At 34.0% G+C, this 19,417-nt stretch overlaps 1 protein-coding gene across 2 annotated transcripts in view; it reads left to right on the top strand.

Moving 5' to 3' along the window:
- The window catches only part of GLRB (glycine receptor beta), an 85,438-nt gene that overhangs the window by 40,822 nt on the left and 25,199 nt on the right, over window positions 1-19,417 (top strand). For both annotated transcript variants that reach the window (XM_081811530.1, XM_081811538.1), the window contains 3 exons: window positions 14,293-14,522; window positions 14,628-14,710; window positions 16,488-16,628. In XM_081811530.1, coding sequence (XP_081667656.1) covers window positions 14,293-14,522; window positions 14,628-14,710; window positions 16,488-16,628 — 454 coding nt within the window. The remainder of the gene's footprint in view (window positions 1-14,292; window positions 14,523-14,627; window positions 14,711-16,487; window positions 16,629-19,417) is intronic.

Raw genomic sequence — 19,417 nt, 5'->3', positions numbered from 1 at the left:
CTCATATGATCTGTCTTCAGGTTTGTACCCTGTGGTAGGCTAAATAATGTTCCCCCAGACTGTCCATGTCCTAATCTCAGAACCTGTGGATAAGCTATTTTACACAATAAAAGAGACTGTGTGTCTGTGATTAAAGTAAGGATCTTGGGGAGATTATTCTGGTTATCCAAGTGGGTCCACTATAATCACAAATATCCTTATACGCAGGAGGCAGGAGGATCAGAGTCAGTAGTGGTAGATGTGATCAAGACAGTATGAACATGGACTGATGCAAGGATGTGATGTATCAATCAAGGAGTGTAGGCAGCCTGTAGACGCTGAAAAAGCAAGGAAATGCAGTATCTCCTCAGATCCTCCAGAAGGAGTCAGCCCTGCAGATACCATGACTTTAGTCCCATGAAACTAATTTTGATGCTCCAGAACTATAAGACAATAATTTATGGTATTTTAAATCACTAAATTTTTGGTAATTTTGTTACAGCAGCAATGGGAAACTCATACACATGCTGATGAACACTTTGTTAATGCATTTTTTTTCCTCCCAAATTCTGTTGCAGGATTATCTGATTACATATAACTTCATCCCAAATGCTACTGGAGAGTTATCTGATTATGTATATTATATAACTTTTTCCATATATGGAAATGGCAAAACAATCAATGGTTTTGAATTCAGTGATTATTAAAAGCTCTCACTTGTTAATAAGGATATAATTTGAAAGAGAATATATATTTTAGTTGTTAAAAATGTGTTTCATTCTCTTTTTTTGTCAAAGTTACTTTTTTAGTGTCTGCCTTAAAATGAATCTAATATGATTTGTCATGGATACTTTCCTCTTCCCTTTTTTTCTTGTAGCTGTATTATTTAGAAGTATTGGTGATTAAACATCATATTAGGCAATAAGGAAGGAAGAGAAATGCTCAAGTTTTTTTTTTCTTCTTCCAATAATTTGTCATTGTTATCAGTTGATATAGGAGAAATTAAATTAATGATATTAATAATACTAGACAAATATCCTAACCTGTCAAAATGTGACGGTAATATGTATTAAATAGAAGTATGTTGGATACTTTCTATTCAGCCCAACAGACTGCTACTCTGATGGAGTTTATTGTTTAGTGAGGCACCACTGCACCACCTAGCAGGCCCTCCTAATATACATGGAATATTGGAATAGGTCTAGAAAATTTTAAATATTCGTAAGGTGTTATTAAATAATATTTAACTAACTTTTTTTTTTTTTTTACAAAATGACATATTGGGAAAAACTGCTAAAATACAACCTAAAAAAATTTAGTGGTGTATTGTTAACTCGTAATTCTTACCTGAAATATCTAACCTCACTAAAGACTAAATTTAAATCCTTTTCAAACTAGGCTTATAACACCTCTGTTGACGGAACTTTAATTATAATGCTACCCATGCTATGAGAGGTGATCTCCTTTATTTCCTTGTGAATGCTAATATTTTTATTATGATGTAAAGACTACAGATGAGCTAAAGATGGCCTGTGTGAAAGCCAGGTAAAAATTATAACTAACCAGAATAGCTATCCTAACAACAACTCGAAGTATAAACATTTTTTAAATATTAAAATTTCAATAATGCAGCATAACCAGTTTTAATGTCTTGTTGTGAAATGCTTTATTGCCTTGAAGACATAGTTGAATTTGGGTGTTAATTGGGACTGAAAATTTTGGAGAACATCCATTTTCCAGATAATGACTAATAGTGTGCTCTTTGGAATGAACAATGAGTAGTATTTGTCACCAAGTTCTTTAAAAAACAATTAAGTAATTTCCCACTGATAAAAGAAGTCTGTTTGATGGGAATTTGTTCATTGCAAAATAAACGATAAAGCTGTAATTATTGTGATTGAATAATTGAAAATAAATAGGTTTCAAAGATAGTTATCTTAATATAGAACATTTGAAATGCCAATAGCTAGCAATTATTTATAGATGCTCATAAAACATTAACCAAAGCAACTAATGAGCTTTTATCTTTTTATGAATGTTAAACTCAAACTATTAATTTAAACTGTAAAATTTTAAAACATTCTTAAAAGATATATAAACCTGATACAACTTGAATTGAATCATAATAATATGTGGCTACACAGCTAATAGAAAAGCATCTTTCAAGTACTTTTATAATGAAATAATAAGATATGACCAAGACTGATAAAATGAAATAAGCAATTTCCAGTTTTTCAGTGATGCTCATTATAATACAACTTTGGAAGTTCTACTAAAAAATTAAGAAAAGGATTACTGTAGAGGCTTGAAGCTTATGTGGTGCATTAAGCTTACAATGGAGCACTTGAAAGCAAGAAGAATAATTCAGGAGGTGCTCAGAAGCAGATTTTAGCACCATGTCAAGATCTGTGACCTTGAAGTAGATTATTGTTAAGAATAGTTGTTGTTTGGGGGCACCTGGGTGCCTCAGTCAGTTAAGCATTTACCTTCGGCTCAGGTCATGATCTTGGGGTCCTGGGATCGAATCCTGCATCGGGCTCTCTGTTCAGTGGGGAGTCTGCTTCTCTCTCTCCCTCTACCCCCCCACTCAAGCTTTCTCTCTCTCTCTCTCAAATAAATAATAAAATCTTTAAGATAAACAAACAAAAAAAATAATTGTTGGTTGATCAACACAGTACAGAGCAAACTGAATGTGTTACACTACATGCAGAATTTTTTTTGAGGCAAAAAATAATCTTACTAATCTGTGTTACCAACATTATAAAAGAATAACAGCAGCATAAAGGATATATCCTAATAAGGCAGTGTATTTGTTTGGCCAGTTGCAGTTCATATACTTTACATACTACATCATTTAATCTTTATAAAAACCCTATCTTTGTGGGTAAGTTATTATTATCCCCATATTATAGATAGGGAATTTTGTCCTCTGTTTACTTCTTAATCCTCCATAATCTTGCTTTAAATATGCCACTCTACCAAAAATGCTTTTGCTAAAATTTTCAGTGACTTCCTCATTTGCTGAAAGTATTCAGTGTGACTATACTTGATGCCGTATGACATCTGCTACCGCTGACCTTCTCAGAGCTTTGGCCTGTTTGGTTTGGTGAAATCACATTTTCAGGGTTTTCTTTTTTCCTCAGTCTTCTAGTCTGCCCTTTGCATGCCCGCCCTTCCCAGGGTTATTTTTTGCCTTGCATTCCTACTCTAATTAATAACTTTTGGACAAACTCTTCATTAGTCTTCTTTTTTCTTTTTGGTTATGTTTTCAAGATTCATTTATGTCATAACATGTATCAGAATTTCATTCCTTTTTATGGCCAAATAATATTCCTTAGTGTTTATGTGTATACAGGCATACCTTGTTTTATTGTGCTTTGTAGATACTGTGTTTTTCACAAATTGAAAATTTGTGGCATCCTGCAATGAGCAAGTCTATTGGAGCCATTTTTCCAACAGCATTTGCCTGCTTGCTGTCTCCTTGTCACATTTGGTAATTCACACACTATTTCAAACTCTATTATTAATATTATATTTGTTATGGTGGTTTGTGATCTGTGATCTTTGATGTCAGTCTTATGATTGTTTTAGGGCATCAGGAACCAAGCTCATCTAAGATGTCAAATTTAATTGATAAATGATGTATGTGTTCTGACTATTCTACCAACCAGCCATTTTCTGTCTCTTTCCCTGTCCTTGGGCCTCCCTTCCCTGAGATAGACAATACTGAAATTAGGCCAATTAATAACCATACAGTGGCCTCAAATTGTTCAAGTGAGAGGAAGAATCACATACCTCTCACTTTAAATCAAAGGTAAAAATGATTAAGCTTTGTGAGGAAGGCATGTCAAAAGCCAAGATAGGCCAAAGGCTAGATCTCTTGCATCAAAGGCTTAGCCACGTTGTGGATGCAAAGGAAAAGTTCTGGAAGAAAATTAAAAATGCTACTCCAATGAACACATGAATGATAAGAAAGTAAAGCAGCCTTATTGCTGGTATGAAGAAGGTTTGAGTGGTCTGGATAGACGGTCAAAACAGCCACAACGTTCCCTTAAGCCAGAGCCTAATCCAGAGCAAGGCTCTAACTCTTCAGTTCTATGAAGACTGAGAGGGGTGAAGAAGCAGCAGAAGAAAAGTTTAAAGCTAACAAAGGTTGGTTCATGAGGTTTAAGGAAAGAAGCCATCTCCATAACATCAATGTGCAGGATGAAGCAGCAAGTGCTGATGGAGAAGCTGCAGCAAGTTCTCTAGAAGATCCAGCTAAGACAATTCATGAAGGTGGCTACACTGAACAACAGATTTTCAATGTACATGACACAGTCTTCTATTGGAAGAAGATGCCATCTAGGACTTTCTACCAGAAAGAAGTCAGTGCCTGGCTTCAAAGCTTCAGAAGACAGGCTGACTCTCTTGTTGGGGGCCAGTGCAGCTGACAACTTTAAATCGAAGCCAGTGTTCCTTTACCATTCTGAAAACCCCCGGCCCTTAAGAATTATGCTAAATCTATGCTGCCTGTGCTCTGTCGATGGCACAACAAAGCCTGTATAACAGTGTATCTGTTTACAACATGGCTTACTGAATATTTTAAGCCCACTGTTGAGACCTACTGCTTGACAAAAAGATTCCTTTCAAAGTATGACTGCTTCTTGATAATGCACCTGGTCATCCAGCCATTCTGATGGAGATGGGCAGTGAGATTAATGTTGTCTTCATACCTGCTAACACAATATCCATTCTGCAGTCCAGAGATTAAGAAGTAATTTTGACCTTCAAGTCTCATTATTTAAGAAAAACATTTTGCAAAGCTATTATTACTGTAATAGATAGTGATTCCTCTGATGGATCTGGGCAAAGTAAATTGAAAACCTTCTGGAAGGGAAGGGATGCTGCATTTAGATACTTCTAAGAACATTTGTGATTTGTGGGAAGAGGGGTCAAAATATCAACATTAGCAGGAGTTTGGAAGAAGCTGATTCCAACCCTCATGGATGACTTTGAGGAGTTCAAGACTGCAGGAGAGGAAGTAGCTGAAGATGTGGTGGGAATAGCGAGAGAACTAGAACTAGACGTGGAGCCTGAGGATGGGACTTAATTGCTGCCATCTCATGATCAAACTTGAATGGATGAGGAGTTGCTTCTTTTGGATGAGCAAAGGAAGTGTTTTCTTGAGATGCAGTCTACTCAGTGAAGACGCTGAAATGACAACAAAGGATTCAGAACATTACATAAACTTGTTGATAAAGCAGCAGCATGATTTGAGACGGACTCCAGTTTTGAAAGAAGTTCTGCTATAGGGCGCCTGGGTGGCTCAGATGGTTAAGCGTCTGCCTTCGGCTCAGGTCATGATCTCAGGGTCCTGGGATGGAGTCCCGCATCGGGCTTCCTGCTCCTTGGGAGCCTGCTTCTCCCTCTGCCTCTCTCTCTCTCTCTCTGTCTCTCGTGAATAAATAAATAAAATCTAAAAAAAAAAAAAAAGAAGAAGTTCTGCTATGGGTAAAATGCCATCAAACAGCATCACATGCTACAGAGAAATTGTTCATGAAAGGAAGAGTCAATGGATATGGCAAACTTAATTGTTCTCTTGCCACAGCCACTTTGACCTTCAGCAGCCACCAGCCTGGTCAGTCAGCAGCCATCAACATTGAGGCAAGACACCCTCCACCAGCAAAAAAAATATTATGACTCACTGAAAGATTAGATGATGGTTAGTATTTTTTAGTAAAACTATAGTACAGTGTAAATATAACTTTTACATGCTCTAGAAAATCAGACAATTCATTTGACTTGTTCTTTTGCAATTGTCACTTTATTGCAGTGCTCTGGAACTGAACCCACACTATCTCCAAGGTACGCCTGTATACCCCATTTCATTTATCCTTTTATCTCTTGATGGACATTGCGTTGTTTCCATCTTTTGGCTCTTGTGAATAATGCTGCAGTGAACATGGGTGTGCAAGTATCTGTTGGAGTCTCTGCTTTCAGTTCTTTTGGGTTTATACCTAGAAGTGGAATTGCTGGATCACATGGTATTTCTATGTTTAAGTTTTTGAGGACATAGTATAATTATTTAAAAGTTAAAAATGTACATTTAGTGAGAAAGTACGGACATGTTAGTGATTTATTTAACTCATTAGTGAGGGACGCAGAGGGATAGTAAAGCTGCTTCAGTGGAAAATTCAGGAGCTTGAAGTGAAAGAATGAATGCTGAAATTAGATTGCTAAATTAGGTACAGGCTTGTTAATGTCTCACAGGGCAATAAAGGCTTAATCTTTGGGGATATCTTTTCTACCTGACATAGAACATTTGCATCTATACCAGGCAAATATCATTTGCAATTTATGAATCTTCTGTATCTTATCTGCTTTTGCAGAGTCTGGGCCCTAACTAATTGAAAATGGCAAGTCAGACAAAGTTACACTTTCCTAGAGAATCATACAACCCTTAGGTAGGCTTGTTATACAATGTTTCAGCATGATATTGAAAGGGCAAATAATAATCTTTTTTTCCTTATTTCCAAATTTTGATTTTTCTTACCTTTGTGTTTATTCCCTTGCATTTTTTATACTGTTTTGCATTCCCTTTTTTTTTTTTTTTTTGTAACTTCATCTTTGTATATATCTTTCTTCGGTTGTATTACTTTGTTGAAATTTATTTACTTTTCTTTAAATTTTGATACATATTGCCAAATAACCCTCCAAGAAAGTTTGTGCATTTATTTTTCTATTGGTGGTGTATGAATGTGCCAGCTCTCCATGCCTTGGCCAGTGATAAATATGATTACTCATCATCATTTCCAAATTCATGGGCAAAGTGAAAAAAATAGAATCTTGTTTTTCATTGCTTTTCTTTTGTAGTGAGACAGAACATATCTTCATGTTTACTGGTTCTTCATAGCAAACTTTGCTATAGAGTTTTTCATGCGAGTTGTTACTTTCTTAAAAGAAACTTGCAGTATCACTCAGTGTTTTTGAGAGAACTGTCAGATTGTTCTATACAAATCCTGTTCATGTTTAATGTTATATAACATTCTATCATATGAAAATAACATATTTTACTAATCTGTTCCCCCTGATGGATTTTAGATTGTTTCTGGGTTTTTTGTTTGTTTATTTTTTTGTTTATTTTTTGGCTATTATATATATGTATGCAGTAGACGTCTTTGAAATGTATTTATGTACCAAGTACATTTACTTTTAAAACTAGACTTCATTTTTTAGAGCAGTTTTAGCTTCACAGCAAAATCGAGCAGAAAGTATAGAGAGTTCTCATAAATCCCCTGCCTCCCCCTGCCCACAGCTTCCCCCACTATCAACCTCTGCACCCAAAGGTGTGCATTTGTTGCAATCAGTGAACCTACAATAACACATCATCCCCTAAAGTCTATACATTACATTAGGATTTGCTCTTGGTGTTGTTCATTTCATGGGTTTTGATGGATGTTTGAACATATGTATCCACCATTATAATTTTATACAGAAGAATTTCACTACCCTAAAAGTCCTGTGTTCTACATGTTCATCTCTCCCTCCCCTATAACCCCTGGCACTGATTGATTGATCGATTGATAGATTTTTACTGTATCCAAGTTTTGCCTTTTCCAGAATGTCATATAGTTGGAATCATGCAGCATATAGCCTTTTCAGATTGGCTTATTTCACTTACTAGTATGTATTTAAGTTTCCTGCATGTTTTTTTATGGCTTGATAGCTCATTTTTTTTTCTTGTTGAATAATATTCTGTTGTCTGGATGTACCACAGTTTATCCATTCATTTACTGAAGGACATCTTGTTTGCTTCCAAGTTTCGGCAATTATGAATAAAGCTGCTATAAACATGAAAGTGCAGGTTTTTGTGTGGGTGTAAGTTTTCAGCCCCTTTGGGTAAATACCAAGGAGTGCAGTATGGTAAGAATATATTTAGTTCCAAACTGTCTTCCAAAGTGGATGTACCATTTTCATTCCCACCATCGGTGAATTAGAGTGCCTATTGCTCTGTATCCTCATTTGCATTTGGTATTGTCAGTGTGATGGATTTGGCCCTTTCTGCTAGTTGTATATTGGTATCTCATTGTTTTAACTGTTTAATTTGCATCTCCCTAAAGACATATAAAGTGGAACATCTTTTCATAGGTTTATTTGCCACCAGTATATCTCTTTGGTGAGGTGTCTGTTACGATCTTTGGCCCATTTCGGGGCACCTGGGTGGCTCAGTCATTAAGCGTCTGCCTTCGGCTCAGGTCATGATCCCAGGGTCCTGGGATCGAGCCCCGCATCGGGCTCCCTGCTCTGCAGGAAGCCTGCTTCTCCCTCTCCCACTCCCCCTGCTTGTGTTCCTGCTCTCGCTATCTCTCTCTCTGTCAAATAAAGAAATAAAATCTTAAAAAAAAAAAAAAATCTTTGGCCCATTTCTTAATGGGGTTGTTTGTATTCTTATTACATTTTAAGAGTTCTTTGTGTGTTTCTTCTTGGTCTTGACTTTAACTAATGTCTTTCTCCTGGTCACTCCAAAACCTCTATCTCTTGCTCTGGCCTCATTTTAGTGATGATCTTGATTATTTCTGCCATTTTACGTTTCTTGGTATTCAGTGATTCTTTTGTATTGCTGATAAAACACTTAAGAAACAGTGAGTTTTGCCTCCTACTTTAGTCCTGCCCTTCCCTGATATCACCACCTATCAAAATTCTGCCTACTCTCAGAGAACTCCTGACTCACTTGCTGCAGCCTTTCCTGACCCGTGTCCGAACTGATCATTTAGTCCCTCAGCAAGGGCTGTCACCCCTAGAGTCCTTACTAATTATTCCCTTACTTGTTTAATTATCACTTCCTGAGGGTATGGCCCTCAAATTTTTCTCTCTCTCAGACTGGTAGCTCAGACCTTCAAACATAGAAAGTCCTTAATGAATTACTATTTAATGAACAAATGAAGGAAGAAATGAATGTTAACCTAGCAAAGTGAAACTGATTGTTAACTGCATCTCTTTTGTAATCATTGAATTTAGTCTGGAACATAAAAACAAATAGATGTTTTATTTTATTAGTCCATGAAACAAACTTGCCATTGTTAATCAATGTATCTTAAGTCTGTGAAATCTGAATAATATTAGATTGATCAGATATTAATAATTAACATTAATAATCAGAAATTGCTTTGTTTTCTAGTGCTGTATTGTATTCATCTGTGTATAACCAGCAACTAACATAGTCTTTCCATCTAGTACCCAAAAAACACTTTTTAAAAGCTTTTAAAGAATACAATTAAAGTTAGTTTTGATGTTCAGCAACCAATTGAAACTTATAGGTGGCATTTTTAGAACAATAGAAAAGGAATGCTGTCAATAGTAATTGTGAGCCTTTTCAAAGAGGTGATAATAACTATAATGGTAATAATGTTAATAATACCTATAATAAATTTGTTAACTTTTGAGTACCCTCTTTGTCCCAGGTTTCATGCCTTAGGTACAGCCTTTTATTTGATTCTTGTGAATAATTGAAGATTAATTTTATTGACGAATTTGAAGCTCAGAGAAGTTAAGTGACTTGCCTTAGGGCACATAATAGGTCATAATTCAGACCCACATTTGTCTAATTGTCCTGTCTTCAGGTCTCAGTGTAGGTGTCAGTTCACTTGGTTACTTTCAACTAATCCTGAATCTAGATGCTCCATTTGCAATCTATTTCCATTTTCATAGTCTTTTTCAAATTGTTTTATATTTGACTGATTGCCAATGTAACTGACAATTATTTCTTTGAAGTCTGAGAGTACTCACAGCGGTATCCTTAGTACCCAGAGCATAGAAAGGAATATATGGTTAATAAATAAATTTTGAATTGAATGAATGAGCCAACCCATCACCTAGGGACTTAGGAGGAATTTAAAAAAACCTTTTCAGAAAGTATATGATATACTCTGTAGCTAGATTCTCAAGGATGTTTATTGGAAAGGAAACTAACTTATTTATATAGCAGGTACTATATTAATCTTTTACATTGAGCATTTTATTGAATTATCACATTAGAAATTAAGATTCCTGTTTTTATTTTTTTTATGTTAAGAAATTGAGCTCAGATAGTTTAAGAGACTTGCTCAAGGTAAAAGCTTTAAGACTCAGAGCTGAAACTTGAGTCAGGAACTTTATATTTCCAAGCCCGTGTTGACTCCATTATATTAGACTTTATAATTTGATTAGTATAACTATAAAAAATTATTTATGATGATATAGAGAATTTTAAAAGGAGTGGCATTAAAACATTCTTATATGATTTGTAATTTTGTAATTTTCCCCATGGATAGGTTTTGTTTTGTCAAAGCCTTTGATACTATGTAGGGCTACGTTGGGCTTTAATCAGCTTTTGGCTGGTTAAAATGCTTTGAACTTAATAACTGATATAAAGATTTACATTATATAAAGATATTCTTGGATTGATGGAAATATTGATTAGACTTTAAGAAGGATTTAGAAGAATGAACTTCACATGGAGAAGCACCATTCAATTGCTTTAAAATTTTAAAAGAAAAATAATTTTTCTGTATAATTTTAGATGAGTTAGCCATACCATTTTTGGAGGTAGAATTGTGGAACATAGAATAGTGCTCCCAATGTGTGGAGATTTTAAGGAGAATTCAGTGTTAATGCTGGGGTAATTTCTGAAGTTCTACCCCAAACATTACAAAGTGGCTTCTTTTTTTTTTTTAAGATTTTTTATTTTTTGACAGAGAGAGAGACAGCGAGAGAGGGAACACAAGCAGGAGGAGTGGGGGAGGGAGAAGCAGGCTTCCTGTGGAGCAGGGAGCCCGATGCGGGGCTTGATCCCAGGAACCTGGGACCATGATCTGAGCTGAAGGCAGACGCTTAACGACTGAGCCACCCAGGAACTCCGAAAGTGGCTTCTTTTTAATTATGCAAAATATGCCAAAGTTAAAGCTTAGAATTGCTTTAATTCCTGTCAGATATCTTGAGTATTATCATAAGATATCGATATAATGTCACTGGAAATTAGTTACTAAGATGTAAACTAGCATACATTCCAAGATGTAGTAGTTTTAATCTAGATATCTGTATCTCTAAACATACAGCTAACATTCTATTAAAGTAAGAAAACCTAATATTAGACTAAAATAAAGCATCTTAATTCTAAAAGCCACATTGGCAGAGTTTCTGGGAAGTGGCATCCAAATAATGCTCACAGACTCTTGTCAAGTATATGACAATCCCTCGACTGTTATTTTACTTTTCATCCATCTCTATTTCTGGCAAGGGTTTGTGGTGTATCAAAATAACAAAAAAATGCAAAGAAATAACTGAAATAGGACTAAATGTGCAAGGGCCATGCAGTGATAGTCATACAAGGATATGAGAGAGAAATTATTGATTCAATTGACTATAGAATTTAGCCTTCAGTTCCCTAGCTGCCAAGCAGAAATAAAAACATGATGGGATACTTCAGTCTTGCTTTCCTGTAATAGAGAGCATATAAGAGAATCAAGAAAGTATTTTTAGTATAAACTCTGAGGAATAGATTTGTTTTTGCAAAGTGCTTAGACTAAGTATGCCTAGCACATAGTAAACACCTATATAATGATATTATGGTAATATATGTATAAACAAATGAAAAAATTAAATAAATAAAGAAGAATTTATCTTGTATATTTTCATATAATGGTCATTGACCAAAATAAGGAGTCATGGCTTTAATAACGTGTTTATAAAAGATACATAGGCAACCTCTTCTGGTTATTTTTCATACTAATCCTTGATAGCAAGTTAAGGACATGTATTTTATCATGACATTGTGAGTGCACATTTTAAATATGGCAGTTTGAAGATGTAGTTTTTGATGATTTACCTTTTGATAAGACACAGTACATAGAGAAGGTAATAGAATAGTTTTAGTGTATGTAATTTTAGAATACCAATAATTTTAGCAGATCACTCCAAGGAAGCTTTTTAGCAAATAATTTGAAGTTGAATACTGTTAAGTGCTCAAAGTAATGTCAAATGTATGTCAACCATGTGCTTTAGCTAAGGTAGTGTAATTGGTATTTTATTAGAAAATTAATCCTAGGAGTGCCTGGGTGGCTTAGTGGGTTTAGCGTCAGAGGCTTGATTTTGGCTCAGGTCATATCAGGGTCATGGGATGGAGCCCTGCATGGGGCTCCATGCTCAGCAGGGAGTCTGCTTGAGATTCTCTCTCTTCCTCCCTTTCTGCCCCTCCTTGTGTGCTCTCTCTCTCTCCTTCTCAAATAAATGTCTTTTTTTAAAAAAAAGAAAATAATTGAACCTAATGTGTATTCCTTTTAAAGGGGAGGGCCATGCATGTTTGCCTGGAATGGATAAAAGCTTGCATCAGGAAGCAACATGAGGTCTTCTGGAAGTTTCACCATGTGATGTAGATAAGCCTTTGTCTTGGACGTGTATGAATTAATTCTTGTTGTCATAATCACTGTCAGATGTGAAGCAAATAAGTCCCATTATGAATTCTAAGATAGGTGTATATTTTGACGGTTCATGTAGTTGTACAATGCAGCTCTTTATTTTCCAGAGTTCTAGGCCTCCTTTATCCCCTCCTTAATTCCATGTTCATCTGATTAGAAAAATGTTATCTTTTTTTTTTTTATCAGTGGCGCAGATATGTTCAGTGTCAGTTTATATAATCCTTAATTTATTTGACTTTGGCCCTCTAGTGTCATCGGCATGTGATTTTTAAGAATCAATTTGTATTACACATGTTGAAGTTTTTATAAACCTTAAGTTTAGAGTAGCTATGAGATGTAGGCAGTTTAAATCTTATTTCACTGTCTATACTTCAGTTTGTGGATATTGTTACTATGTACCTTACCCTTCTACAATTACTATACAGAGTCTGAAGATAATGTGAGAAAGTAAATTGTCCAAGCTTTTTTACTGGGACAATTATACCTCTTGATTATGCTTTATTTTATATGTTATACATATATAAAGCATGTGCACTTACATTTCATAGAAATCTATTCTTATTACTTAATAAAAGATGGTCTATAACCTCTTCCTAGTTACTTACTTGGATTTCAATTTGAAGTTTATTATTTAATTCATTTTGATCATGTTGAAAGGCTATGGGTAAGACAGTATTTTGTGAATTTTGAATGATTGAAAATAAGGAAGCTGAAGCCCAAAACAATTTTTACCTTGAGCACTTTTGTGCATGTTCTGAATACAGTATGTAATATTAAAATCAAAAGACCTGAGCACGATGCTCAATGCTAAGTTTGTATATGCTAACAACCTGATTTTTGCCAGAACCCCATTTCACTGGCAGATGTAAAATGTATTAAGCTATTGAACATGTTCTAGGTTCACATATTCTTAAAATATATGTCTTGACATAATTTAATTTTTAGAGATAGACAAAAAAACTGAAGTAAAATAGCCAGCTATTTAGCAGATTTCAAGCCATTTTTCTACTATAGTTAAATAAACACAATGCAAATTTTGATATACTCATCTGTTTTGCATAATGCAAATCTCATTTGACTATCTCAAATTCTCTCTACAATCATGTACATATATGAGTAGTCAAGAATAGTTTTTCTTTTTCCTTCTTACATATACATATATAAGTATGTGTGTTATATACATGTGATATAATGTATATGTTATATATATGTATATTATTTTTTTAAAATTTTTTTATTCTTATGTTAATCCCCATACATTACATCATTAGTTTTAGATGAAGTGTTCCATGATTCATTGTTTATGCATAACACCCAGTGCTCCATGCAGAATGTGCCCTCCTCAATACCCACCACCAGGCTAACCCATCCTCCCACCCTATGTATATTATTTTTATAGTTTGCTACTTAGTAAAAAGCAAATAGAAACATTTTCCCTTGGCTTCTTATCTGTTTTTAATTTAATTTTATTCTACTTTTTTTGGGAAGAATAATGACAATATTTAGCTTTCTACTTTTTTTGGGAAGAATAATGACAATATTTAGCAGGCTCATGTTTTTACAATAACACCACTTAACAAACTGGCGTAATTGGCATTTGTAAAAAGGTGAAGCAATTATTGGTAAAGTTATATTTTGATGTTGGAGCTAGCAAGTGCTAAGGAAATTTCTGTAGAGAGTTGTTAAATAGACACAAGGGTCTTTTTATACTGCCCGTGGGGCTCTTTATATTTAGTGACCAAGCGGTTTTGATCCTGTTTGATGGTGGGAGACTAAAAATATTTATGCTGCTTATCACTGAAACTCTTTTTATTCTGGTGCTGAATATATTCTTTCAAATAGCAGTAAACACACACATACACACATTTTTTTTTTCCAGGACTATAGAGTTAACATTTTCTTGAGACAGAAATGGAATGATCCCAGGCTGAAGCTCCCTAGTGATTTTCGGGGCTCAGATGCACTGACGGTGGATCCCACAATGTACAAATGTCTTTGGAAACCTGACTTATTTTTTGCAAACGAAAAAAGTGCCAATTTTCATGATGTGACCCAGGAAAATATCCTTCTCTTTATTTTTCGTGATGGAGATGTTCTTGTCAGCATGAGGTATTCTTTAATATTTGTACAGATATATATATGTATATATATTTTAAGTCAGATTATCACAGAAAAACATATTAAGCGACTTCTAAGACCTGTTTCTACTTTCAGGTTATCTATTACTCTTTCATGCCCTTTGGACTTGACCTTGTTTCCCATGGACACCCAACGTTGCAAGATGCAACTGGAGAGCTGTATGTAAATGAGACCCTAAGTGAATATAGCAATAAAAATGCTTAAAAGTTCTAGGCAATACATTCTGCTAGTCTCTTAGATAACAATGGTAAAATTAATGCTTTTTATTACAAATAGTCATTAGAATAATTTATTTAGGAAAATTATTGTTATTCTCTTACTGTAACAATTACTAAGATAGACACAACCTTTGGGTACTAGGTTTTGCTTTCAGTTTATGTAGGTGTACACTTCTAACTTATTCCAATTGCCATCATCATTTGAATTGATAATATAGATAAAGGAGAAAACAGTATCCTAATAACTGTTCTGCTGTTAAAGCCACATGTTCAGAGCAGAAAATTTGAAAACATTAAAAAACAGTGCCTAAATCCTACCAAGTAGTCATTCTCTGTGGATGTCTAAAAAATTTTTTTTGCAAAATTGGAATTTTTGTGTTTATGATCATACATTTTTCAGTTCATGAAAGAAGTACCATATTAAGGTATAGGTATATTAATTAAAATGATTATTGAAATTATTATTTATCAATTAATTCTCTGTGATGCTTATCTTTTGAAAATAAAAGTAGGACATAAAACTTGAAAAACTAACACTAATATAAGGAAGCCTTAGCCTGAATACCTATATACCATGACCTATTTCAGCAAAAAGTAAAGAATGATGACCTTGTAAAATATCTTATATATACTTGCTAGATGATATGCTTTAAAGTTACTTTGTGGTTATCTGTTGTTTTTTAAAAAAAAAATTTACTAGGGCGCCTGGGTGGCTGAGATGGTTAAGCGTCTGCCTTCGGCTCAGGTCATGATCCCAGCGTCCTGGGATCGAGTCCCGCATCGGGCTCCCTGCTCCTTGGGAGCCTGCTTCTCCCTCTGCCTCTCTCTCTCTCTCTGTCTCTCATGAATAAATAAATAAAATCTTTAAAAAAAAATCTACTGAAGTTGGAGCCTAAATTTGAACAATCTCTACTGCTTTCTAAGTATAAATTGAGATTTTACAGATGTAAGTGTATGTATGTATGTACATTTTTGTGTATGTGTTGTATATATTTAGGCCTGTGTGTCAATATGTATTTGTGTAAAAAATTCCAACTGGATATTTACATTCAAATCTATTGCCAGATGCACTGAAGTATTGCTTTGAAAAATCCATATACTCTAGAGTTGAATGGTAGGCTACTGTATGCTGTAAAACCCCATAGGTCCTTGAATTGTAGCCATATTACCTAAACCCAAAATGTGTGCTGCCACATTTAATAATGATGTCCATTTGAGAGATTGTTTTACTGCTTTCCTGTGCAATGCAATGCCTTTAGGGAAATTTATGGTTATTTCTTCAAAAGTATAAGTGATTCGGTGCTTAAGATTTTTTTTTTAATTTCCAGGTAGCATATTGTATAATTGTGAATGAATCTATTCTGAATATATTCAGAAAGCTAGTATGACTTATTTATTACTTTTTATTGATGACAGTTCTGAATTCTGACATAGCAAAATATGCTACTATATATGAGGCAGTGAAATTGTAACTATTTATGATATGCTCATTGTTTTAGCTTGTTCTTTCTTTAAGTCAATTATCTGTAAATTTGTGCTTATGTTTTCATTGATGGCCATAGATTTTATCTCTTTGCATTTTTAACAAAAATTTCATAAAAGAATGGCCTATTATCTTACCATTTCTGTGTTTAGTAATTGGATTCTTAAAATATTAAGAAAGTATTAATAATTATATTTCAAACTAATATTTTCATTTATTTACTTTTGTTTATAGTTGGCTACACAACTGATGATTTACGATTTATCTGGCAGTCAGGAGATCCTGTTCAGTTAGAAAAAATTGCCTTGCCTCAGTTTGATATTAAAAAGGAAGATATCGAATATGGTAACTGTACAAAATACTATAAAGGCACTGGTAAGTAATAGTCTTTGAATTAAACAAAACTAAATCCTATTTCAAAGGTTCATTTTAATTTTAACATATGCTAGGAACAGAATAGAAGAAAATTAGTTAGAAAGTGAGTTCAATATTTACAAGTAGTTTATCTTTACGTTCATATATTTAAATCTTTCATAAAATTACATTCACTAAAGTTCTTAAAAATGTTTATTACTAAATAGTTTTGCTTTTCTTTATGTAATTCTAGATAACAAGAGGTTTTCAATTTTTTATTTTAGTAATATGCACTCTCCCAGGCAATGGTTTTCTTAGGTGTTGCCAAGAAACTCTGCTTCTGGCAAGTTTCAGTTTGGAGCCAAACATGGATTTGATCAATGCAATGCATATACACTTGTCTCTTGTCTTTTAGACAGGTTGTAGATGTTGGTTGACCCATATTCTTAGTTTTACAAGGCACTGATCTTTATGCTGTGTAGGAAGCAATAAGTGTGGAGAATAACTGGACATCAGTAAATACTCCCTGTATAATATTGTTGGCCTAGGTTATGGAACAGCTGATTGTGAAAAGCACAACAAATTAACCTCATTCATTACATTACCTCAAGCTTTGCAGAAATGAAAATATAATACCCACTAAGCAATACTTTAATAATATGATTCATATTCAACATTTGAGTCACAACTGATAAAGTTATTGAGGGTTTTAGGTATTAAATATAATGTTTTTTCCCATAGTAACATACATAAAAGGCTGATTGATTTTGCTCATTACATTCAAACTAATCATTTCAACTTGTAAATTACACAATCCTAATTTTCTATGAGGAAGTAAGCAAAGATATGACAAAGATGTTCAGAAATAGATATAATTAGGAGCGCCTGAGTGGCTCAGTTGGTTAAGTGCCCAACACTTGATTTTGGCTAGGGTCCTGAGATCAAACCAATGTAGGACTCTGCGCTCAGCAAGGAGTCTGCTTGAGACTCTCTCTGCCCCTTCTCCCACACCCCCATGGTGCTTTTAAACTCTCTCTAAAATAAATAAATCTTTAAAAAAAGAGAAATAGATACAATTTAACTTTAAATGTATTGCAACATTTATGTTGACTTGAAAAAATAAAAATGTATAGTGTAATTGTGTCGAATTCAGGGAGATCAGATGCTTGAGCTTATAATGCTGCCATCATGGCATCATCAAAGACAAAATATAATACTAAAGGAAGCAGAGTGAATGTTTGCACATTTACAGTGCTACAATAATGCAACACTTAGGCTACTTGGAGATAAAGTTAGTTTAAGCCTCTGTTGTTGTTGACCTTCACATAATTTAATGGATTATATAGCATTTATATATAAATAGTTCCTTCTTTTATAGAACTAATAGTATATTAGAACAAGAGAGATAATAAGCAAACATACTGCTAAAAGAACTTATAAAAGAATTCAAAAAGGAAAATCTGAGAGCTCTTAAAAATTTGACCATCAGAGTACTCAATGAAGAAGTCATCGATACATGGACTTTTAGATATGGAAGTGATCTTATTGACAATTCTGAGCCAGTTCCTTTATTTAACACAGAAAATAAGTGAGGAGCAGGGTGAGTGAGGACTTACTGAATGTTACAGGCAAATCAGTGTCAGCCATTGAACTAAGCACAGTACTCCTTTTCCCTGTACTCACTCAAATTAAGGAAATGGACTACAGTGTTTAGAAACTTTTACAGGTCATCTAGTGATGAAAAAAAAAAAAATAAGTTTGAAAGCCAAGGAAAATCCTTTTGGGATTGTTGTATAGAAACACATATTTAGTAGATGGCTTTTGGAGTTCTGGTTGTATGTCAGGCATTATTTTAGTGCTTTGCAGGAACTCTGTATTTTAATCCTCACAACAACCCTGTGAATTCAGTACTTTTATTTTCTCTATTTTACATGTTAGGATAATAGAGCAAAGACACTTACCCAAGTCATACTATTACTAAGTGGAATAGTGAGTCTGACATTATTATACTACCTGTGGAGTCAGTCCTGTTATACTTTGCAAATAGTTATCCACACCTAGATTATATGCTTAACATTTCAAAATGAATAGTCTCTAAGTTGTTTTGAGAAATTTGAAATGACCCTATTGAAGTTTTAAACTTCATCTAAAGATTAAAATAAAACTAGTAATTTTATTTCTGATTTTATGTGATAGCTTAAAATTATGAGATAGCGTTGAAAATCCTGGGGGCACTTATTTTTTTGCCTTTAAGCCCTACATCTACATATCTCCATTTAAGGGAATAAAGGAGACATCACTGCCCTTTTATAGATCTATATTCTAATATGGTACACACATAAAATAAATACTATTTGTTTTTGTTCTTGAGAGATTACTCAAGATTATAAGAAGTAAAGTTTTCTGTGGTACTTTTTGAGCTATTTTAAGTATGTCACAGGTCTCTCATTAGCTACAGAAAACAACAATAAAAGAACTTATGTCTAACATAATGATAATTGTCATTTACTGTGTTTCAGTAAACGTGCATTTCAGTGTTTCCATGAAATGTAATACATTTCATGAATGTACATGAATCATCGTATGAATATAAGTAAAACATATTTTAATGTTTGGATAATATTTAGATATGCATCTACAAATGTGGTACCTTCTAAATATATGAATGCCTAATATGTAGAATAGTGAAAAAGATATAGACGGCAACGTTTACTAAATGATGGACAATATTTTCTTTAACTTGTACAGAAATAATCAGAAATGATGATTTGGCTTTAGCTTTATTGAAAATTACAGTTTTTTAATATTAT

This window comes from Leptonychotes weddellii, chromosome 2 (genome assembly GCF_054177405.1).
Source record: "Leptonychotes weddellii isolate Sample4059 chromosome 2, ASM5417740v2, whole genome shotgun sequence".
In the NCBI taxonomy this organism is placed as follows: domain Eukaryota; kingdom Metazoa; phylum Chordata; class Mammalia; order Carnivora; family Phocidae; genus Leptonychotes; species Leptonychotes weddellii.
This window is presented reverse-complemented; position numbering and strand designations above follow the sequence as displayed.